This window comes from Lithobates pipiens, unplaced genomic scaffold (genome assembly GCF_037356315.1).
Source record: "Lithobates pipiens isolate NorthernLeopardFrog02 unplaced genomic scaffold, aLitPip1_a1.2 Scaffold_35, whole genome shotgun sequence".
Taxonomy (NCBI): domain Eukaryota; kingdom Metazoa; phylum Chordata; class Amphibia; order Anura; family Ranidae; genus Lithobates; species Lithobates pipiens.
In genome coordinates this window covers 24,941,777-24,966,368 of record NW_027507811.1, presented here as the reverse complement: position 1 = coordinate 24,966,368, position 24,592 = coordinate 24,941,777, and the positions used below count along the sequence as shown (strand labels likewise).

The 24,592-nt window shown below is 45.2% G+C and overlaps 2 protein-coding genes across 5 annotated transcripts in view; both read right to left on the bottom strand.

The window, feature by feature from the left end:
* The window catches only part of LOC143956205 (uncharacterized), a 58,596-nt gene that overhangs the window by 1,675 nt on the left and 32,329 nt on the right, over positions 1-24,592 (bottom strand). The window contains exons 1-5 of one of the 3 annotated variants that reach the window (XM_077466370.1): positions 2,669-2,796; positions 1,950-2,093; positions 1,645-1,795; positions 990-1,087; positions 741-879 (exon numbers count right to left, since the gene is read on the bottom strand). In XM_077466370.1, coding sequence (XP_077322496.1) covers positions 741-879; positions 990-1,087; positions 1,645-1,795; positions 1,950-2,093; positions 2,669-2,746 — 610 coding nt within the window. In that variant the 5' untranslated portion in view covers positions 2,747-2,796. Of the gene's footprint in view, positions 1-740; positions 880-989; positions 1,088-1,203; positions 1,346-1,644; positions 1,796-1,949; positions 2,094-2,668; positions 2,797-24,592 lie in introns of those variants that run through there. The other 2 variants (XM_077466368.1, XM_077466369.1) reach the window with 2 other exon arrangements.
* On the bottom strand, positions 14,083-21,416 carry LOC143956298 (uncharacterized). Of its 2 annotated transcripts, XM_077466513.1 has the most exons (7): positions 21,189-21,311; positions 20,170-20,291; positions 19,134-19,277; positions 18,270-18,426; positions 18,067-18,164; positions 17,830-17,968; positions 14,083-15,675 (listed from the first exon to the last, which is right to left on the bottom strand). In XM_077466513.1, exons 2-7 carry the CDS (start codon positions 20,272-20,274, stop codon positions 14,963-14,965), a joined length of 1,356 nt encoding a protein of 451 aa, XP_077322639.1. In that variant the 5' UTR covers positions 20,275-20,291; positions 21,189-21,311; the 3' UTR covers positions 14,083-14,962. The 2 variants fall into 2 exon arrangements, with proteins under 2 accessions (XP_077322639.1, XP_077322638.1); XM_077466512.1 differs by lacking the exon at positions 20,170-20,291 and having other exon boundaries at positions 21,189-21,416.

Here is a 24,592-nt window from a genome sequence, read left to right as displayed (position 1 = left end):
GTTATATTGAGGAATGGAGATGGACCTTTCATATGGTGTACAGTATCTCCACCTCATTTGTTGGGAACATGACGTTATATTGAGGAATGGAGATGGACCTTTCATATGGGGTACAGTATCTCCTCCTCATTTGTTGGGAACATGACGTTATATTGAGGAATGGAGATGGACCTTTCATATGGTGTACAGTATCGCTTCATTTGTTGGGAACATGACATTATATTGAGGAATGGTGATGGAGCTTTCGATATGGTGTACAGCAGGCATATGCAATTAACGGACCTCCAACTGTTGCAGAACTACAAGTCCCATAAGGCATAGCAAGACTCTGACAGCCACAAGCATGACACCCAAAGGCAGAGGCATGATGGAACTTGAAAGCTGGAGGTCCGCTAATTGCATATCCCTGGTGTACAGTATCTCCACCTCATTTGTTAGGAACATGACATTATATTGAGGAATGAAGATGGACCTTTCAAATGATGTACAGTATCTCCTCCTCATTTTTTGGGAACATGACGTTATATTGAGGAATGGAGATGGACCTTTCATATAGTATACTTTTCACTGTGTAAAGGTCCACTGGACGGTTTCCTGATTTCTCATCATTTACTGTTTGATCAATCTGCATACCTGAACTTGATAAAAAATACATGGAAATGTGAAAAGAATAATGTGAAATAAAAATGTGATGTTCAGTTATTGCTTTATATATAAAGTGCTGTATTTTATGTATCTACCTTTGCTAATATCTAGACAAGATTCCTCCTTTGTTATTGTCAGCTTCATTTCAGCATCCTTCATAGACAGCTGATCATCTATCACATACATCTCTTCTTCCTCTTTAACTTCGATTTTCATATCAATCACTTCTTCCCTCTATAATCAGAAAATCCTTGTGAACACTATTATTATGAGACTACACAAAAGACTATAATCTAATACAGTTTAAAGTTATGTTTTATTTTGACATGTTCAGCTTAAACTACCTGATGATGGTGAGGGATGGTGTGATCTTCCTGTGTGTAATCCCGGGAATACAGAGGACGGGGACATCTCTCTGGTGGGTTCCCATTACTGGATCCATCTGTAGGAAACACACACACTGACTGAATACATTGTTTCTATGTGTTTATCAGATGATGGGGGATCTAGGTGGAGCCTCCGTACTGCTCTCTCCTTTACAATAAAGTCTCCTCTTACCCGGTGATGTGAGAAACAGCTGATCCTCCATCATGACGTCCTTGTAGAAATCCTTGTGTTCTTCTAAATATGCCCACTCCTCCATCAAACTTTCCCCCTCTTCTTTTTTTATCTCTTTTTTGATAGTAATATTAAAATTACTCTAAATATTAATGTAAAACAAAATATTAAAAATTCAGGTAACGTACAGATCATTTTGTAGTTGTCAATGATTATTGATCGCCTACCTGATGATGGTGGGGGATGGTGTGATCTTCCTGTATGGAATCCCAGGAATACAGAGGACGGGGACATCTCTCTGGTGGGTTCCCATTACTGGATCCATCTGTAGGAAACACACACACTGACTGAATACATTGTTTCTATGTGTTTATCAGATGATGGGGGATCTAGGTGGAGCCTCCGTACTGCTCTCTCCTTTACAATAAAGTCTCCTCTTACCCGGTGATGTGAGGGGCGGCTGATCCTCCATCATGACGTCCTTGTAGAGATCCTTGTGTCCTTCAGAAGGCTCCTTTATCACACCATACTCATCATCCTCCTCTTTAGACTCTTCTTTGATACTAATGCTAACATTTTTCCATTTTTCGTTCTGAGTATAAATTTAAAACAAAGTAGTATAAATCCCTCTACTCTTCCAAGGAAACACCTTATAGGAACCTGACACACACAATGATACAGTCACCATCCAGACACATCCCTTGTCTGTTACTGGATAATGTCCCAGAATTCCCACCACCGCTCACCTCTTCCATCAGGAGGTCAAGGATCGTCTTGGTGACTTGTAGAATCTTCTGCTCATTGTATCTTTCTGGAACCAGTAAGGAATGTAGAGGAACCGTAATGGGGTTCTGTCCATCTCCTGATGTCTTCTTCACAACTATGTTATCCTGTGGAGAGAGAGATTAGCAGTCACTATATACATTCCCCAACAAAAGAACTTACAAATTGCTGCCATCATCGTCCCTCTTTGCTAGGATCTAAACAGAGATAATGATATTTCTTCTCATATTTGCAAATAAGCCTCTGAATTGTTTCCAGTCATCTTATATCAGATACTATTCTGCTATAACAATATCCATCATAGTGCAGGAGATGCAACTGTCACTTCCCGTATTTCACCAATTTTGTCATCAAATAATACCCAGCTTTCAAATCTGAATAAAGCATGCATACCGGTGATGATTTAGCATCTTGTCAGGGAAAACTCTTTGGAAATGAAAAAAAAAAAAAAGTATGTTATTCTCCAGCTGTCAGTAAAAATAAATTCTGTAAAACTTTGCCTTCTTACTTGTTGTCGGCTATAAAAACAAAGAAATTAAATCTCATCCAGTTTTCGAGTTCGAAGAAGTTATGTATAGAAATGCATCACAAAAAGAAAAAAAATAGCAAACAAAAAAGTCCATTAGATGCTTCCCAGTGGGTTGTTGCTGGAATAAAACTGCGCTCCCAGAATCCTCCTCACCTCCCCGGTCAGCAGGTAGATGATCTCCAGGGTGAGCCGTAATATCCTCTCCGTCAGGTTGCTGCAGTTTTCCTCCATCGCTCGTAACCCTGTCCCATTCACTTCCTGCAACAATAGCACCCATCCCCCGATGCGCTCTGCATCATGGGTAAAAGGCAGGCTTTTTTTGTGATTGGTTCTTCTTGGCCATTTTGTTGTAGACCAGCAGACAGTCATTTTGTTGTAGACCAGCAGACAGCCATTTTGTTGTAGACCAGCACACTGTCCAGCAAAAGCTAATGCCCAATCCTGAAATGAATGCTCAAACCCGAAACTAAAGCTCAAACATTGTGTACATCTATTAACACGCACCATAAATTGTCCGTCGCTTGAGAATTCGATTGAATTTCTAAGCCATGTAATATTTATTTATTTGCATGCCATGTCTTTGTATATAAGCTACACTAAGCCCTTGTACACACAGTCGGAGATTCAGACGGAATGTGTCCTATCGGACCGTTTTGTCGGATATTCTGACTGTGTGTGGTCTCCATCGGACTGTTTCCGTCGGAATATCCGACGGACCAACTTTTTCCAACTTGCCGGTAAAATTTTCAGACAAAATGCTCCGATTGCACATACTCCGATCATATGTAGCGTACTCCGACGGACAAAGTGCCACGCATGCTCAGATCAAATTCTTAGACCAAAGCTATTGGCTACTAGCCTGAACGTAGTCCCGTCGTAACGAAATAACGTCATCACGTTATGTACAATCGGATTTTCCGACAACTTTGTCCGACCGTGTGTATGCAACAGTTTCGGACAAAATCCTGTCAGACAAAATCCAACGGATTTGGTTGTCAGAATGTCCGACCGTGTGTACAAGGGCTAACATAGCTCCCAGCCTTCCCTTATTTTGAGGGACTGTCCATGATTTGGAGCAATGCCCCTCTGTCCCTCATTCCTCCTCATTTGTCACTTATTTTGTTCTGATCTATATAGCTGTATATTAAATGCACTTTTTATCTGTCAAAAAGTGTTTCCCAGCACTAAACCTTTCATCTGATTTCTAAATTGCTGCATTTGTAAATTCCAAAAGCCAATATAAAGGAATAGTAATGGTAAAAAAAAGCACTTGTGGGTTTAACCAATCTTGTTTTTTCTGTACAATTCTCCTTTAAAGGGGTGTGGCAAGGGGTGTGTCCTATGCCTGCATACTTTTGCTGATAGGTGTCCCTCATTCTCATCTCAAAAAGTTGGGAGGTGTGCAATATGCTTGCCACCCGAAGCTTTTTCCCTAATCCCACCCAATATTCAAACCCTCTGCTGCCCTAATGGCAAGTTTTGTATACTTGTGTTACAACACAAACTATAGAATGTGTGCCTTAAACTAAAGTGTCCCTAGTCCAAAATGAGAGTTTGTAGTCAGCCCGAGCGTTGTTCATGTTACCTGTGTTCAATAGATTTCTCCTAAGTCCAAAAATATTGGTTCCTTTGGTCTTCTTCTGAAGAGTCTTCTCCAGTAGATAAAATGAGAAGTTGCAATGTATGGGGTTGTAAATACGAAGGCTGTACCAAACGTAATGCGAAAACGGGCGTAACTGTTTAATTAACTTAATCAGGTAATTCAAATTTCATATGTCGCTAGAGTATTTCTTCCTCTATACAAAGAGGAACACAACACAACAGGTCCAACACCCTGTTCAATACTCTCCTCTTTTTGCCCAGTTACCACAGGTGAAGTTAATAAGCTCCTCTCCACGGCCCACCTCACTACCTGCTCCCTGGACCCTGTCCCCTCACAATTACTGCTACCACTTTCCCACTCTATCCCTAACTCCCTAACCCACATCTTCAACCTCTCCCTCTCCTCCGTCACCTTTCCTTCCCCGCTCAAACATGCACTAATTACCCCCATACTCAAAAAACCCCTCACTAGACCCCACCTGTTTGAACAACTTAAGACCCATCTCCCTGCTCCCGTTTGCCTCCAAGCTCATTGAACGACTTGTCCATGACCAAATGAGTCGCTACCTCATGGACAACAACCTTCTTGACACCTTACAGTCTGGCTTCCGCCCACAACATTCTACTAAAACTGCCCTACTAAAACTCACCAATGACTTAATAACTGCTAAAACCAACGGCCACTACTCCATACTCATACTTTTAGACCTCTCTGCTGCCTTTGACACTGTTGACCACCTGCTCCTCCTCAGCAAATTACACTCCCCTGGCCTCTGCGATTCTGCTTTATCCTGGTTTTCCTCCTACCTATCTCAGCGCACTTTCAGTGTCACTTACAACTCCATCTCCTCTGCTCCCCTTCCTCTTTCTGTTGGGGTACCCCAAGGTTCTGTCCTTGGGCCCCTCCAGGGCTGGACTGGGACAGAAATTTGGCCCTGGACTTCATCCAGACCGGCCCACTTACATTTTGAGTGTCCCATCAGCACTCCCTTACATCAGAGTGTCCCATCACCAGCCCCCTTATGAGTGTCCCATCAGCAGCCCCCTTAGATCAGAGTGTCCCATCAGCAGCCCCCTTAGATCAGAGTGTCCCATCAGCAGCCCCCTTAGATCAGAGTGTCCCATCAGCAGCCCCCTTAGATCAGATTGTCCCATCAGCAGCCCCTTTAGATCAGAGTGTCCCATCAACAGCCCCCTTACATCAGTGTCCCATCAGCAGCCCCCTTACATCAGTGTCCCATCAGCAGCCCCCTTACATCAGAGTGTCCCATCAGCAGCCCCCTTACATCAGAGTGTCCCATCAGCAGCCCCCTTAGATCAGAGTGTCCCATCAGCAGCCCCCTTAGATCAGATTGTCCCATCAGCAGCCCCTTTAGATCAGAGTGTCCCATCAGCAGCCCCCTTACATCAGAGTGGCCCACTGAGCCATCGGCCCACCGGGAAACTCCCGGTAGTCCAGATGGCCAGTACATGCCTGGGCCCCTCCCATTCTCACTCTATACCTCTTCCCTGGGCCAGTTGATAACCTCCCATGGTTTCCAATACCAACTCTATGCCGATGACACCCAGATCTATCTCTCCTCTCCTCAACTCACCCCCTCAATCTCCTCACAGATCTCCAACTTACTGAATGACATATCGGTATGGATGTCACACCACTTCCTCAAACTCAATCTTTCTAAAACTGAGCTTGTTATATTTCCTCCTTCACGATCCCCTCCCCCCATGACTTCACCATTAATATCAACAACACAACCATTGGTCCCTCCACACATGGCAGGGTCCTGGGTGTAATCCTTGACTCTGACCTCTCCTTCAGCCCCCACATCCAATCACTGGCTAAATCCTGCCGCCTTCACCTCCGCAACATCTCCAGAATTCGAGCCTACCTGACTAATGACACCACAAAGCAACTCGTTCACTCCTTGATTATTTCCCGCCTTGACTACGGCAACTCTCTCCTTAATGGCCTACCCTTAAACAGGCTATCCCCCCGTTCAGTCTATTATGAATGCTGCTGCTAGACAAATGCACCTCACTAATCGTTCCGTGACTGCTGCCCCTCTCTGCCAATCCCTTCACTGGCTTCCCCTCCCCCACCGTGTAAAATTCAAAATGCTAACCATAACATACAAAGCAATCCACAACCTCGGCCCCATCTACATCACCAACCTCATCTGCAGATATCACCCAAATCGTCCCCTCCGCTCCTCCCAGGACCTCCTGCTCTCTAGCTCCCTTGTTACCTCCCCTCTTGCTCGCCTTCAAGACTTCTCCAGAGCCTCTCCCATCCTCTGGAACTCCCTGCCCCAGTCTGTCCGCTCAGCCCCTACCCAGTCCACCTTTAGGAGTTCCCTGAAAACTCATTTATTCAGGGAAGCCTATCCCACACCCACCTAACTGTCCCCGAACCACCCCCATCAAATCATTCTCTGCAGCTATTACCTTTTGTACCACCACCCCCTCCCTTTAGAATGTAAGCTCTCCGAGCAGGGCCCTCCTGTACCTTTTGTATTGTACTATAATTGTGTTGTCCCCCCTATATATTGTAAAGTGCTGCGTAAACTGTTGGCGCTATATAAATCGTGAATAATAATAATAATACTGTGGTAACCCATAGCAATGACTGCAAAACTGTAATTTTTCATCTGACAACCTAAAAGCTGTGTTTGGGACTCTCTCTGAGGACACGAGGACTGTCACACGCATGCAGCTCAACGTTTTGTGCGGAACGACGACCGTCAGTTGCTCTGGCCTGCCACTACAACTTGGTGGTGCCAGAGAAGAAACCACAGAGATGCTCTGCACCTGATAGTACATCTGTTGTAGGGAGCCCAGTGATTTTTAGTATCTTAAGTACCCTAGACCTTGCCCCTGCCCCCTACCCAGCTTGTCCCAGCAGAAACTCTGGGGGACTCAGAGTATGAGACAGTCATAGGCCTGGTAAAAAATGAATATTGCATTACCACCCTGGACAAAAGGAGGAAACCCCTTAAGCTGCCAGAATTGCAATGCTATGGTAGACTGCCCTTTCTGCTGGAGGAACCCTTCTTCTGTGATTGCAAAAGGGGAAACTGCAGACCTCTTGTTCCTATAGTCCCTAGCCCAGAGGTCTCAAACTGGTGGCCCTCCAGCTGTTGGAAAAACTACAAGTCCCATGAGGCATTGCAAGGCTGACAGTTAAGAGCAAGACTCCCAAAGGCAATGGCATGATGGGACTTGTCGTTTCGCAACATCTGGAGGGCCACCAGTTTGAGACCCCTGCGCCACTTGCCGATCAGGTTTTTTCTGGCACTTTTTGTTTACACGTATATATCAGTATTTTTTTGCTAGAAAATTACTTAGAATCCCAAAGCATTTTACATTTTTTTTTTATTTAGGAGAGACCATAGGGAATAAAATGCCGATCCTTGTAATTTTGTACGCCACACGGTATTTGCGCAGCAGTTTTGCAAAATCAACTCTTTTGGAAAAAATACACTTTAATGAATTTAAAAAAAAAACAAGAAAAAACAATATATACCCAAATTTTTTTTGTAACATGTGAAAGATGATGTTACTCTGACTACACAGCTACCTAAAATGTCATGCTTCAAAATTGCGCACGCTTGTGTAATGGCAACAAACTACAGTAGTTAAAAATCCTCATAGGCGACGCTTTAACATTTTTTAAAAGTTACCTGTTTAGAGTTACAGAGCAGGTCTAGCACTAAAATTATTGCTCTCACTCTAACGTTTGCGGCGATACCTCACATGTGTGACTCAAATACCGTCTACATACGTGTACCCGACTTACGTATGCGTTCGCTTCTGGACGTTCGCACGAAGGGATGGGGGCGCTTTAATTTTTTTTCTGATTTATTTTACTTTTTACACTGTCCTTTTAATTATTTTTTTAATCACTTTTATTTCTATTAGAAGGAATGTAAACATCCCTTGTAATAGAAATAAGGATGACAGAACCTCTTTATTAGGAGATCTGGGGGTCAAAAAGGCCCTAAAACTCTTCTTTACCTTTTAAAAATGTTAGATCTTTTGCTTTAAAGAAAAACTCGTGAGCTGCTCGGAACGCTTTTGTGAGGAAGCCAGCCCCTGGCTGTAGAAAAAGATACCGGGGTTGTGGCTGATTTCAGGCATAACCCCGGTAAATCACTAGGAAGCCACAATGTATATCCACATAATGCAGTCTTGAAGTGGCTAGATAGGAAGACTTTGTTCCTAATGCCGCGTACACACGATCGAATTGTCCGCCGAAACGCATTTCACCGGACAATCCGATCGTGTGTGGGCTTCAGCGGACATGGATTTTCAGCGGACAATACGTTCGTGAGTATGCTAGTCCGGCGGACTAAGGATGACGCATGCTCAGAAGCAAGTATGAGAAGGAAGCTATTGGCTACTGGCTATTGAACTTCCTTTTTCTAGTTCTGTCGTACGTGCTGTACGTCATCGCGCTAGCAAACGCCGGACTTTCTGTGTGTTCGTGTGTGGCCTAGTCCGTTCAGTAGAAAGTCCGCCGGATTGTTTGCCGGACTAAGTACGCCGGACAATTCAACCGCGTGTACGCGGCATAAGAAGATGGTTGGCCTCTTTGGTTCTGGTTGTCAAGGGTAACAGCCTGGCCCCTTTAAGCCACCAAGCAGTGCGTTGATCCCTTGCCATGCAGGCTGTTTCTCCCTTCCTTGCTTGATAGACAGCTGCAGGGAAAGGGGTCCATGAAAGGACCTTCATTGGATTGCAGCTTGGACAGGCCTGCCCCAAGCAACATAGCAAGGACAGATTGTGATGGCCACAGGCCATGGCCACGTTTAGCTCATCCACCACACCCAAACTGAGATCTGCTGGGACCTTCGGGTAGAGTGAAGTGCGTGTCTGGGAGCCCTGAAGGAGCACACTGTTTAGAAAAATATACAGTAGCTAAAACCAATAAATCCACTACTCTGGTTCTCGTATACAGGGCCGCTGATAGGCCAGTACAACTGGCCCTGTTGTACTGGGCCCGGCCAGAAGGGGGGCCCGGGCAACCTGAACAGAGACCTAATTAATGTTAAAAAAAAAAAAAAAAATCCCCCCAGCCACCTTGAATGAACACTATCTGTCTGAGTACACCAAACCAACTGAACACTCCCCACCCCTTGCCGTTCTTTTTACATTTTTTTTTTTTTTTAATGCCGATAGCTCAATTGGCAGGGGGAGGGACTATTTTTTCTATTTCGGACACGGAAGAATGTCCTCTCCGCGCCCGCTCCTCATGCTGGCTCAAGTTCCAGCCAGCGCATCCTCTATATTGCCTTCCCTGGCGCGGAGTGATTCCTCCCCTTCTGCTCTGTTCTTCACTCGGCCAGAGAAAAAGCAGAGAGACGAGCGGCAGTGGGGGAAGAAAAAAAAGAAGCAGCTTGATCTGGCATCTGACTGGAATAGTTTGTGGACACTCGCACTCCAGTCCAGACAGCAACCAGCAACAGGATCAAGGAGGAAGTGACTCCTGGGGCCCGGCTAACACAGAACACAGATGTGTGCTTGCTTGGGGGGGTGGATTCAAGATCTACTACTACTGCAGCAGCATCTTTACATTATGCCATTGGTAGCATGGGTGGCACTGTCTGCAGGTAGCACATGCGTTATGGGCAATAACGCATGCGGCATGGGTGGCACTGTTACAGCAGAATATGGCATTGGCGTCATGGGTGGCACAGTCTCTGCAGGCAGCACATGCATTATGGGCCATAACGCATGTGCTGCCTGCAGAGACAGTGCCGCCCATGCAGCCAATGCCATAATGTGCTGCAGACAGTGCCATCCATGACGCTAATGCCATAACGCATGTGCTGCCTGCAGACAGTGCCATCCACGCTGCCAATGGCACTTTGCCATCGGCGGCATGGGTGGCACTGTCTGCAGCACAATATGGCATTGATGGGTAGCATGGCATTGGTGCCACTGTCTGCAGCACAATATGGCATCTGGGGAAGGGCCAGGGGTGGGGCTAAAGGAGGGACCAAGGGTGGAGCTGAAGGGGGGGCCCCGTCAGGTAGGCTGTACGGGGCCCCATGATTTCTATCAGCGGCCCTGCTCGTATAGGTTGGGAGCATGGACCCTCCATGCAGCCTGCACGTTGGATCATGGTGTGCTTGGAGAGGGCACCCATGTAGACTACAGCTGACCTGGTACAGGGAAGCACATAGACTGGGATTGTGGAAAGCATGGAATACAGGACTCACAGGAATGGCACTGGTCTTACAGACAGGCAGGACATGGAATGCAAGCAAGAGAAACTTACTGCAGAGCTCACAGGGAGACAAGATAAGAGGAGTATCTTATGCCTTGTTTCCACTGAGCGGAACAGTTCGGGTCAGTACAGTTTGGAAGGGTTAGAATGGTCTGGTCTATTCAGGTGAGCATTTCCACTGCAAGTCGGACCGCCAGGGACCATAGGGGGTTTAGAAAAAATGCCTTTGCCTCTGCTAATCAGTGGAATGTATTGTGTGATGCTAGTAGCTCCGCCCTAACCGTACCGTTTTCCACATCTGTAGCAGGACCATGAATGGTGCGGTATGGTTCGGTTGTATGGGCCGCCTTCATAATGGAAACACTCAAAATAGCGTACCGTACCGAACCAACCCGAACCAACCCGCTCAGTGGAAACGAGGTATGTGCAGTAGTGGGATGCCAAACTTATATGTATGAGGCCAGGTAACAGCGGAATCTTGCAAGCTAAAGCTTTGGGAACACATGTACCAGCATGCCTGCTGGTCTTTGGGAATAGAGGAGATAGATCCTCAGCAAAGCTGCAGATCTATGACAGTTCTGAGGAACGCTGTGGTGGGGACTCAGTCTGGTCAGCCCCAGACAATTTGGGAACACTAGGGGAAACAGAAAGTGAGATGCAAAATCTAGTGGCCGAGCTACTGCTGAGTGCAGAGTTCGGGGGTGCACTGCATACAGAGTTCAGTGATGCACTACACATAGAATGCAAGGTTCAGGGGTGCACTACACACAGAGTGTACAATTCAGGGGTGTGCTGCATACAGAGTGTAGAGTTGAGGGGTGTACTACACACAGAGTGCAAAGTTCAGGGGTACGCTACACACAGAGTGCAAAGTTCAGGGGTGTGCTGCATAGAGAGTGCAGAGTTTGGGGGTACACTACATGCAGAGTTCTGGGGTGTGCTACTCAGTCTCACAGAGTGTATAGTTTAGGGGTGTGCTGCATACAGAGTGCAGAGTTCAAGGGTACGCTCCACACAGAGTGTACAGTTCAGGGGTGTGCTACACACAGAGTTTGCAATTCAGGGGTGTGCTGCATACAGAGTGTAGAGTTTAGGGGTGTGCTGCATACAGAGTGCAAAGTTCAGGGGTACACTCCACATAGAATGCAAGGTTCAGGGGTGCACTACACACAGAGTGCAGAGTTCATCCTTGCTCCACGGCTGCTTAATTCTGCTTCCCTCATCCACATCTCACTTTCGCCCCCCTTCAGCTCTGATCTCTGCATGCAACCCCCCCTTCCACTGCCCCATCTTCTCCTTCCCTCCTTAAAAGCTCCACCATCTTCCACGTGTCTTACTTGCGTTGCTGTATTAAGCTGGAGCACCAGCTGGCTCTAGTACCTACCTGCACACTGTAGGTGGTTCCTCCTCTCTCACTTGCAGGGAGATCATCCAGTGGGGGTTTTGGAATCTGCACTGCAGCCCGGGCACCTGCAGCCCCTTTGTCCAAATTGTGCAGGAGATCAGATCTGTGGGAGCCAGTTGGGAGACAAGCTGTCACTTGTAAACACAGAAGCCAGACGCCTGTATTTACAAGTGATAGTGGAGCCAGAGGTGGTGGAACTGAGTTCCACCCACACAAAAAAAGCCCTGCTACTGGGCATTACATAGCACATCACTGGAGATAATGGACACTCTGAAAGTGTTAGTCAAGACGGGAGGGACTTCAACATTGGCTTTCTGCTCAGGGACTATTACAAACTATGGGGTGGGTTTTACTAAAACTGGAGAGTGAAAAATCTGGTGCAGCTGTGCATGGTAGCCAATCCGCTTCTAACTTTAGCTTGTTCAATTAAGCTTTGACAAAAAAAAAAACCTGGAAGCTGACTGGTTTCTATGCAGAGCTGCACCAGATGTTGCACTTTCTAGTTTTGTAAAAGTCCACATGTGGCGCTAAATGAACAGTAAATCCAAGAAGGGAGAGTTGATAAACCCGTCAACAGCTTCAATGTTTATGGGAAAGCACACCACACCACGTGGAAATCCAATCTGCTTACCAGTTCTTACCAATCTGCATTCTGTGTGTAGTGCATCCCCAAACTCTGCACTCTGTGTCTAGCGCACCCCAAACTCTGCACTCTGTGTCTAGCGCACCTCCGAACTCTGCATTCTGTGTGTAGCGCACCCCCAAACTCTGCACTCTGTATGCAGCACACCCCTGAATTGTACACTCTGTGTGTAGCACATCCCTGAACTCTGTATTCTGTATGCAGCACACCCCTAAACTGTACACTGTGTGTCGCGCATTCCCGAACTCTACACTCTGTGTATAGCGTACCCCTGAACTCTGCACTCTGTATGCAGCACATCCCTAAACTGTACAGTCTGTGTGTAGCACCCCCCTGAACTCTGCATTCTGTAGGCAGAACACCTCTAAACTGTATACTCTGTGTGTAGCGCACACCTGAACTCTGGACTCTGTGTGTAGCATACCCTAGAACTCTGCACTCTGTATGCAGCACACCCCTAAACTGTACACTCTGTGTGTAGCATACCCCTGAACTCTTTGTGTAGTGTACCACTGAACTCTGTGTGTAGCACACCCCTGAACTGTACACTCTGTGAGTAGTGCACCCCTGAACTGTACACTCTGTGTGGAGCATACCCTTGAACTCTGCACTCTGTATGCAGCACACCCCTAAACTGTACACTCTGTGAGAATGAGTAGCACACCCCTGAACTCTGCATGTAGTGTACCCCCCAAACTCTGCACTCACTATACAGCACACCCCTGAACTTTGCACTCTGTGTGTAGCGCACCCCTGAACTTTGCACTCTGTGTGTGTAGTACACCTCTAATCTCTGCACTCTGTATGCAGCACACCCGTGAATTGTACACTCTGTGTGTAGCGCACCCCTGAACTTTGCACTCTGTGTGTGTAGTACACCTCTAATCTCTGCACTCTGTATGCAGCACACCCCTGAATTGTACACTTTGTGTGTAGCACACCCCTGAACTCTGCATTCTGTATGCAGCGTATCCTCAAACTCGGCACTCTGTATGCAGCACACCCCTAAACTGTACACTATGGGTGTAGCACACCTCTGAACACTGCATTGTGTGTGTAGTGTACCCCCAAACTCTGCACTCTGTATGCAGCACACCCCTGAACTTTGCACACTATGTGAAGCACACCCCTGAACTCTGCATTCTGTATGCAGCACACCCCTGAATTGTACACTCTGTGTGTAGCGCATCCCCGAACTCTGCACTCTATGTATAGCGTACCTTGGAACTCTGCACTCTGTATGCAGCACACCCCTAAACTGTACACTCTGTGTGTAGCGCACCCCTGAACCCTGTGTGAAGTGTAACCCTGTACTCTGCACTCTGTATGCAGCATACCCTTAAACTCTGCACACTTTGCGTGACACCCCTCCTCCCCCGAAATCTGCACTTTGCCCGTAGTGCACTCCTGGAATTTAATGCCCCTGTAAGACCCTCTTGCTGTTAGTGAAATGTGACCACACCCACTATTTAATACAGTTTGGAGGATGTGGGGGGGAGGGGCTTTATGGGGTCATGGTTGAGTTCCTGCACCTATTTTCTGAGAAAATAAGCCTTGGTAACAACACATTTGTTTGAGATTGTGACCAGTTAACAGTCTTTTGTATCTCCTTTATGTGTGCTTCATTTGTTTCCTAAAAATTTATTAAAAAAAATATCATAAACAAAAAACCAAATCACGCTCTCACCTACTCTACCAAATAAATGGTTTTATTGATGCCTGTGTCCCTTATTGGAGAGATTTTTTTCCTCAATTCTTGTCTGCATGACACAACAGGAAAAGGGGAAATATTCAGAACAGACGGGGGGCAAAAAGTTTGGGTTTTGAGCAAAACTACCACATGAAGATACACAATAAATTATACATCAAAAAATGAACTTTTTGTAAATAAGGAAATAAAAAAAAAATCAAAAAAAAATCACATTACAACTATAAAAATAAAATAATCCATAATGCCGCGTACACATGATCGTAATTCCGGCCAGAAAAAGACAGATGAGAGCTGTTCATCGGAAAATGCGACCGTGTGTATGCTCCATCGGAACTTAGCTGTCTGAATTTCCACCAGCCAAAAATTGATCGCATGTTCTCAATTTTCCCGACGGAAATTCCGATTGTGTGTATGCAATTCCGACACGCCAAAAATCACGCATGCTCAGATTCAACTACGAGACAGAAGCTATTGGCTACTGGCATTGAACTTCCTTTTTCTAGTTCCGTCATACGTGTTGTATGTCACCGCGTTATAAACGATCGGAATTTGGTGAGACCGTGTGTAGGAAAGACAGTTTGAGCCGAATTCCATTGGAATTCCGTCAAGGAAAACCATCAGAGCTTTTACCAACGAGAATTCCGATCGTGTGTACGCGGCATAAGAGTTGGCTGATCCTTTCAGGCTGCCTCATCTTTATCATACAATTGTTCTGTGGACATAAGGATTCAATCTGTAAAACCACCATAAGTTTTTCATAGAATTGTTCTGTGGACATAAGGATTATATCTATTAAACCACCATAAGTTTTTTTAGCGTCCGCGGGGTGGTGTGTGTTCTCTGGTGGATAATTTGTGTCACTTTCTGAGCAAAGCAGTCGCCTCTGGACATGAAAACGACTTCTTGTGCCTATCACGGTTCCCTTTATCGGAAAATCGCTTTCCACACTCGGAACAGGAAAAGGGCTTCTCCCCGGTGTGAACTCTCTGGTGTATAATAAGTTTCGATTTCTCTGTAAAACACTTTCCGCACTCAGAACACGAGAAGGGCTTTTCCCCGGTATGGATTCTGACATGTCGAACGAGATCTGATTTGTTTACGAAAGACTTCTCACACTCCGAACAAGTGTAAGGCTTTTCCCCAGTGTGGATTCTCCGGTGTTGAGCGAGATGTGATTTCTTCATGAAGGACTTCTCACATTCGGAACACGAAAAGGGTTTTTCAACGGTGTTGTTGCTCTCGGGTACAACCAGGTCAGGTTGTGTTGTGAATGATTGTTGGAAAACCTGAAATTGCTGAAAATTATTGGGAGAAGATTCCTCAGGATTTGAAGGATCGGATAATGTATCTGGTCTTTGAAAACTTGGTTGGACATTTGGGATAATAGTATGTGATTCATCGTTGGGATCCTCAGAATTAAACAGATCTGTTGATGTTACCATATAATTAGGTTTGCGATGTATATTTTGAGTACCAATGCTTACTCCTGGAGAATACTGTGCAATGACTCTATTATAATCTGCAGGTAAATTAAGACATCCCTCTTGGGTCTTCCAGCCATTGTTTCCTCCTGTTGGAAATATATATTTTTTTGTGAGTAATAATATGTTCATTGTTCATGTTTAGAGGTTGAGAATCATGTATGTTTGTCTTGTAGTCAACTGGCATAGAATAAGGTATAGAAGTATCAACAACGCAAGGAGGGTAGTTAGATAAGGTGTACAATGCAACCAAAACAACTATAACATACTAGATGGATGATAATGATATGATAAGGGACACCTCATTTGTTGGGCACATGACGTTTTATTAAGGAATAAAGATGGACCATTCCTATGGTACAAAGTATCTCCTCTTCAATTGTTGGGAACATGACGTTATATTGAGAAATGGAGATGGACCTTTCATATGGTGTACAGTATCTCCTCCTCATTTGTTGGGAACATGACGTTATATTGAGGAATGGAGATGGACCTTTCATATGGTGTACAGTATCTCCTCCTCATTTGTTGGGAACATGACGTTATATTGAGGAATGGAGATGGACCTTTCATATGGTGTACAGTATCTCCTCCTCATTTGTTGGGAACATGACGTTATATTGAGGAATGGAGATGGACCTCTCATATGGTGCACAGTATCTCCTCCTCATTTGTATGGAGCATAATGCTATGCGGAGGAATGGAAATGGACCTTTCATATTGTGTACAGTATCTCCACTTTATATGTTGGGAACACAATGTTATATTGAGGAATGGAGATGGACCTCCTTCATATGGTGTGCAGTATATCCTTCTAATTTTTTGGGAACACAACATTATATTGTATCCCCTTCTCCTTTGTAGGGAACAGAATGCAATACTGAGGAACGGAGATGGGCCTTTCATATGGTGTACAGGATCTCCACCTCATTTGTTGAGAACATGACATTATATTGAGGAATGGAGATGGACCTTTCATATGGTGTACAGTATCTCCCCCTCATTTGTTGGGAACATGACATTATATTTAGGAATGGAGATGGACCTTTCATATGGTGTACAGTATCTCCCCCTCATTTGTCGGGAACATGACGTTATATTGAGGAATGGAGATGGACCTTTCATATGGTGTACAGTATCTCCTCCATATTTGTTTGGAACATGACATTATGTTAAGGAATGGAGACAAGCCTTTCATATGGTGCTGCTGCCACTTGTAACCACAGATGCCAGTAGAGGACATTTTCTACTATTCACTTTCTCTGTTGCTCTGTTTGGTGACATCTAATGCAGTGCAATCTAGCAAAAATGTTAACTGAAGTGCCACACCATTTCTAAAAGGTCCAGGTACAATTGTATTCTAGTTAGCGTCAGGCAAAAAAACAAAAATGGTAGCTAGCTGCCTTTAAAAATACTATTAAAAGGTCAATTTAACATTCAGTAAATAACTAAATACACATTGTTTTCTGTCTGAATCTCTGATGAAGGGGTTGTTTTTGGACCCCCAAAATGCATTGGATACTCCTGCGGTTGTCCCCTGACTCTTGTTGGAATATGGTCATATATTGGCCTTTAAGCAGTGGTGTGGCACTTGAATTTACATTTTTTCTACATTACACTACAAGCCAAAGAAACTGTGGAGATCCTCTAGGGCAGTGATGGTGAACCTTGGCACTCTAGATGTTTTGGAATACATTTCCCATGATGCTCAACTACACTGCAGAGTGCATGAGCATCATGGGAAATGTAGTTCCAAAACATCTGGGGTGCCAAGGTTTGCCATCACTGCTCTAGGGTGTAGAAGTAGAACAGAGAGAGGACTACTAGTTAGAGAGACCCTACATATTGGAGTGGGACTGTTGGACAAAACACCTCTCCATGCAATCACAGGGCCACTCTCCAGCACACAGATGGCAGCACAGCAAACGCAGAGATCACTGCTAAACTTCTACGCCAACTGCCACTTGTAAACACAGAAGATGGCAGAGGATAACTTTCTCTACTCGCTCCTTCTGCAGCTTTGACTGATGACATTATCTAAAGCAGAGTTCTGCAAAGGAAGTGAGTAGTGGAAAATATTTGCCGGTATCTGTCTTTAAAAGTGGTAGGACTAGTGGTGGAAGGTTTTGGTACTCAACGCATTCCGGCACAAAACAAAGAACTGCCTTGATGAAAATATTTAGTGAAATAATAAACCTACAATGAAGATATGAAGTGCTGCATTCCTTGTATACAATACTTACCTGTGCTGGCATCTAGAGACGTTTCCTCCTTGGTAGCTGTCACCGCCATTTCAGTTTCCTTCATAGACAGCTGATTCCCCCTCATATACGTTTCTTCTTCTGCTTTAACCTCAGTTTTGATATCAAACACTCCTATCCCCTAAAATCACAAAATGATGGTGAGCACTATTATCCTGAGGCTGCATAATGGAATTTAGTCGAATGCAGTTTAAGTTTGATATCCTCCTAGTAAACTACCTGATGATGGTGAGGGATGGTGTGAGCTTCCTGTGTGGGGTCCCGGCAATATAGAGGAGGAGGACATCTCTCTGGTGGGTTCCCATTACTGGATTCATCTGTGGGAAACAAACATTGATTGAATACATGTGTTTATCAGATGATGGGGGATCTAGGTGGAGCCTCCGTACTGCTCTCTCCTTTACAATAAAGTCTCCTCTTACCCGGTAATGTGGGGGGCGGCTGATTCTTCATCATGACGTCCTTGTAGAGATCCTTGTGTCCTTCTAAACACTCCCGCTCCTTCATAACCCTGTCCTCCTCTTCTCCATCTTCTATCTCTTCTTTGATAATAACATTAAAATTGCTCCAGTTTTCATTCTGAATATAAATTTAAAAGAAAGTAAGAAAAATGTCTCCATGGAGACATCCTGACACACGCAATGATACAGTCACCATTCAGACTCATCCCTTGGATAATATCCAGGGCTGGACTTACCATTGGGGTTGACTGGGCTCAAGCCCATGGGCCCCACCCAATAGGGGGCCCTGCCGAGATACATAGCCGAGTGTACTCGGCTCGGCTCCACTCACAGTCACTCCCAGTCCCGCCCTATGATGAACATAACACAGGGACTGGGCGTGACTGTAGCTGAGCCAAGTACACTTGGTTACTCTCGGCTCCGCTCGGGACTGCGAGAGGACCCAAGAGCCGCCGAGAGGACCCGAGAACCGCCGAGATACACAGGACTCTGTATCTCGGTGCCGCCATTTTTAAACTTCAAGACTGCAATGACAAGGCTGCAAATGACACTGGGGCAAGGCTGCAGATGGACGGGCAAGGCTGCAGATGGACACTGATAAGGCTGCATTGATGGGCATTTAAATGTACGTTTTTTTTCTTAAACTTCCCTCCTAAAAGTTTTTTTCCTTAAAATTCCCTCCTAATCTTGGGGTGCATGTTATATGCCTGACGCCGATAAATATGGTAATGTAGAAGGTAGGGCCCGAAAGTGACTCAACCCCAGGGGCCCCCACCACCCTAAGTCCTGCCCTGATAATATCCCATACATTTCTGCACCCCTCACCTCTTCCATCAGGAGGTCAGTGATCTTCTGCGTGACTTCTAGAATCTTCTGCTCATTGTTTCTTTCTGGAACCAGTAAGGAATGTAGAGGGACCACAACGGAGTTCTGTCCATCTACCGATGTCTTCTTCACAACTATGTTATCCTGTGGAGAGAGTTTAGCAGTCACTATATACATTTCCCAACAAAAGAAGTTACAACTTGCTGCCATCATCCTCCCTCTTTGCTAGGATCTGACTGATGGAATCCAGGACCTGGACAAGGGGTGGGCAGGAGGGGTAGCTGCCCTGGGTGCAATGGTTTATTGCAAGGATGGGGTTCCATGACCCTAACCCTAAGGCCCCTTTCATACTGGGCGGTGGGTGCGCCGGCAGTAAAACGCCGCTATTTTTAGCGGCGCTTTACCGTCAATTTCGCTTCGTTATTTGGTCGCTAATGACCGAGAAAGTGTTAAAAACACAGCAAAGCACTGCTGCAGCAGTGCTATGCCGGTGGTATAGCCACACTGCCCCATTGATTTCAATAGGCAGGAGTGGAGACCCCTCTGGGCTTTCACATTGGAGACACAGCAGCGGCTCTTTCAGGACGCTTTGCAGGCGCTATTTCTAGCGCTGTATCGCCTGCAAAGTGCCCCAGTGTGAAAGGGGTCTAAGGGGGGGGGGGCCCAGTTTGGCATCTCTGCCTTGGGCACTGGAAGACCCGGTGTAATAAAAAAAAAAAATCAGTGACTTGTGAAAAGTCTTGACCGCGTCCCTTCAGGTGCGGCTACGTAGGTAAAAGGCTGTTTGCGCGTCTTCACAGGCAGGTTTTTCGGGTCCAGGAATATTTTAGAGCCTACTAAACAGGTGTTTGCGCAGCTTGCCCCCATCTCCCCTGGAGGGCAGGGACAGCCTTCTCCCCCAAGGACGGGGACAGCCTAGGGGGAGATGGGGGTCCCTGTCCTCGGGGGGGGGGGGGGGGATAAGGGTGTCTTTGTCAGGGGGAGATGGAGTGGGGTATAGGATGGTGTGTGAGGGATATGGGGTGGTCTCGCTCACCATGACCAAGTCTGCAGGTCCCTCATTCGTGGTCACCTGGGCTCCCTCCAGCAGGACGGATGAACGACCAGCATTTCCCCAGGGAGCACAGCTACGGCTTGACATGCTCTATCTACAGCACACTTTTCAAAAGGAAAAAAAGAGTACACAGAGATAGAAATAGACACAGCTCTTCTGATGGGCTTTCTTATATTATCAAGTAAACTTTCATTGTCATAGATTGCAAGCTCTTGGGCACAGGATTAATTTACACAGACACAGCTATTCACGGGGCCTGCCCCCCTCTCCAGATCAGCCTAGGGGGGGCTCCTGCTGACACGCTCACTCGTCTATAATTTTTCTGGACCCGAAAACAGTGTGCGCATGTGCGATAAAGCTGCGCGATCAGCTGTTTTGTAGGCTCTAAATTATTCCTGGACACGAAAAAACAGCCTGCACATGCGCAGTGAAGCCGCACCGGAAGTGGCGCGGTCGAGACTTTTCACAGGTTGAGGATTTTTTTTTATTACACCGGCACTGATGGAATCTCTCATTTCTTCCCATATTTGCAAATACGCATTTAACCAATTGTTAAATGTTTAAAATGTTTCAAAACTGCCAGCTGTCAGGAAAAGGAAATCTGTAAAAAAAACTAATAAAAATAAATATATAAATAAAATAAAATAAAATAAATTAAAATAAATAAAAAATAAAAAAAAACATACCAGTGTTTTTTAGCAGCTTGTCAAGAAAAATAGAAAACAAGAAAAAAATAAAAAAGATCTTTCAAAACAAAAACATTTTTGTAATTATCCAGCTTTCAGTAACCCTAAATTAAAATGTCTGTAACTCGTTGTCCCTTAAAATTATATTTCATCCAGTTGAGTACAAAAAAAAGGTTGTTTTTAAAAAAAAAAAAAAATTATTTTACCAGTTCTGGAATGCTACAAATAAAAATGGTCAAATTTAAAAAAAAAAAAAATAGATCCATTTTCAATTTCGTTGTTGGAATAAAACTGCGCTCCCAGAATCCTCCTCACCTCCCCGGTCAGCAGGTAGATGATCTCCAGGGTGAGCCGTAATATCCTCTCCGTCAGGTTGCTGCAGTTTGCCTCCATCACTCGTAACCCTGTCCCATTCACTTCCTGCAACAATAGTGCCCATCCCCCCCCCAATGCTCGGCATCGTGAATAAAATGCAAGCTCTTTGGCGATTGGCTCTTGCCGGCCATTTTGTTGTAGTCCAGAGGACATGCTGTATTGCCAACATGTCTTCATTTAAGAGCTACAATAAAATGGCTGCTACCAGGTTCTTATCCTCGTTGATTGTCTACAGCAGGGTTTCTCAACTCCAGTCCTCAAGGCGCCTCAACTAGAGTTGCCACCTCATCCCTTTAAACTCGAACACCTTTGAATTACACGGGTTCTGAGGCTAATTAAATGCAGATAAGGCACCAAGTGAGTTTAATTACCACCTTAATCAGCCACAGAACCTGTGTAATTCATAGGTGTTCAGGTTTAAAGGGATGAGGTGGCAACCCTAGCCCCAACAGGTCATGTTTTCAGGATTTCCTTCAGATGAAACGGCTGTGGTAATTGCTAAGGCAGTAAAACTGATCAAATCCCCTGTGCAAAATAATGGGGAGCCTGAAAACACGACCTGTTGGGGCGCCTTGAGGACTGGAGTTGACAAACACTGGTCTACAGCAGTGGTTCTCAACTCCTGTCCTCAGGACCCACTAACAGGCCAGGTTTTAAGTATTACCTTGGGGAGGTGCAGACTAGAATAGTGCAATCACTGAGCAGCAAATTATATCACCTGTGATGCATTTCAGTTGCAAACCTGGCCTGTTGGTGGGTCCTGAGGGCAGGGGTTGAGAACCACTGGTCTACAGCAGTGTTTCTCAACTCTAGCCCTCAAGGCGTCCCAACGGGTCATGTTTTCAGGCTTGACATTATTTTGCACAGGGGATTTGATCGGTTTCACTGCCTTAGTAATTACCACAGCGGTTTCATCTGAGGGAAATCCTGAAAACGTGACCTGTTGGGGCACCTTGAGGACTAGGGTTGCCATCTCATCCCTCCAGGGATCCTCAAACTACGGCCCTCCAGCTGTTGCAAAACTACACATCCCATGAGTAGAGTTGCCACCTCATCCCTTTAAATCCGAACACCTTTGAATTACAAGGGTTCTAAGGCTAATTTAATGCAGATAAGGCACCAAGTGAGTTTAATTACCACCTTAATCAGCCACAGAACCTGTGTAATTAAAATGTGTTCGGGTTTTAAAGGGATAAGGTGGCAACTCTACCCATGAGGCATTGTAAAACTCTTAGCCCCTGTACACACGGTCGGAGATTTCGACAACCAAATCCGTCGGATTTTGTCTGTCGGATCTTGTCCGAAACTGTTGCATACACACGGTCGGACAAAGTTGTCGAAAAATCCGATCATTCAGAACATGATGACGTAATTTCGTTACGATGGGACTACGTTCAGGCTAGTAGCCAATAGCTTTGATGTAGAAATTTGATCTGAGCATGCGTGGCACTTTGTCCGATCAAAATTCTCTACACATGATCGGAGTATGTCCGATCGAACCAGTTGGTTGGGAAATATTTCCAACAAGTTGGAAAATTGGGTCCGACGGATATTCCGACGGAATCAGTCCGATGCATACCACACACAGTCGGATTATCCGACAACACGGTCCGATAAGACACATTCCGATGGATTCTCCGACCGTGTGTACAAGGCTTTACATTCACAGACATGACTAGGCATGATGGGAATTGTAGTTCCTGAACAACTGGAGGGCCATCGCTTGAAGACCCATGCTTAAACCTTGAGTGGTTCTCAACTCCAGTTCTCAGAGCCACCTCATCCCTTTAAACCCGAACACATATTAATTCCACAGGTTCTGAGGCTGATTAAGGTCGTAATTGGACTCACTTGGTGCCTTATCTGCATTTAATTAGCCTCAGAACCTGTGTAATTCATAAGTGTTCGGGTTTAAAGGGATGAGGTGGCAACTCTATTGAGGACTGGAGTTGAGAACCACTGGTCTACGGGAATGAAGAGAAGAGGGGTACCTTATTTTCAAATCCGATTCCACTCCCAAAGACATCACCCTCACCTTTTGGCTTTGTATATTTGTGGGTTTTTTTTTGCTTAGCACCTTATATTTGAAGAAAAATTGTGGTACGAAAAATAGACAATATGCAGTATAAAGAGAAATGTATACATCATATCCAAATGTAAAATATATGTCGTACATTCTGGTGCAAAAGGGAAAAAGTTAATATATCAAAGAACTACAATAATGTAATCAAAGATAGTTTTGGTACAAATAGTTGGTATGTGATATTAGTATATTTGTGTTTTTATAATATTTTAGCAAATTATAATATATATGTCGGGGGACCTTGCTCAGGCTAGTTTTTTTTTTAGGTATTTTTGTGTTGTGGAAACGCACTCAAAATTGCGCACATTCCTGCAATGCCCAACAAAGGCACATCCTTTTGTAGGTACACAGTAGTGCCATTCATTTCTAATGCCACCCCCCCCACGTACTTTGCTAACGCATGCGTCAAAACGCATGGTAACTATGCATTTTGGGTCATGCACTTCTATTGTGCGATTTTCACATGGAGTGCCTGGTAACCCATTGAAAAGAACGGGCCGCCCTAAACACGATGCACGAAATCGAGCAAGATTACGAATGTACCAGAGCACCTGCATAGTCTAAAGCAGTGATGGCGAACCTTGGCACCCTTGGCACTAGCCTGCCATCCAACATTTGTTGGCGGAAAGTTGGACAACAATTGTCTGAAGGAGCGTACTAACGGTTGGATTTCAGGTAAACAGTCTATCATCACACAATTCCCTGACGAAAATCCGATCGTGTGTACGAGGCGTTGGACCAGTGATGGAGAACCTTGGCATCCCAGATGTTTTGGAATTACATTTCCCATGAGGCTCAACAACATCGCAGAGTGCATGAGCATCATGTACTGTAGTTTCAAAACATCTGGGATGCCAAGGTTTTCCATCACTGGTCTAAAGCCTCGTACACACGATCGGATTTTCGTCAGGGAATTGTGTGATGATAGACTGTTTACCTAAAATCCAACCGTTAGTACGCTCCTTCAGACAATTGTTGTCCAACTTTGCGCCAACAAATGTTGGATGAGAGGCTAGTAAATTTTCGGCAGACAACGGTCTGTCTAAAGTCCAAAGTACAAACACGCATGCTCGGAATCAACGCTCACCAAAGACGACATTAGCAGAAGATGCCCAAAGGGTGGTGCTCAAGAGCTGAAATTCCACGTAGTACGTCACTACGTTTGTGTTTGTTGGCCGACAATTGTGTACCGTTTGTATGCAAGACAAGTTCCTGGCACACGCCCTTTGGACAAAAGTCTGGCGCATTGTCTGTGGAAAAT

Coding starts and splice junctions, on each gene's coding strand:
- LOC143956298 (XM_077466512.1), bottom strand. CDS start 21,401: ATGTCCTCTGGACTACAACAAAATGGCCGGCAAGAGCCAATCGCCAAA. Junction 19,278..21,188: donor TCTACCTGCTGACCGGGGAG/GTGAGGAGGATT, acceptor CTCTCTCCACAG/GATAACATAGTTGTGAAGAA. Junction 18,165..18,269: donor GCCGCCCCCCACATTACCGG/GTAAGAGGAGAC, acceptor TGTTTCCCACAG/ATGAATCCAGTAATGGGAAC.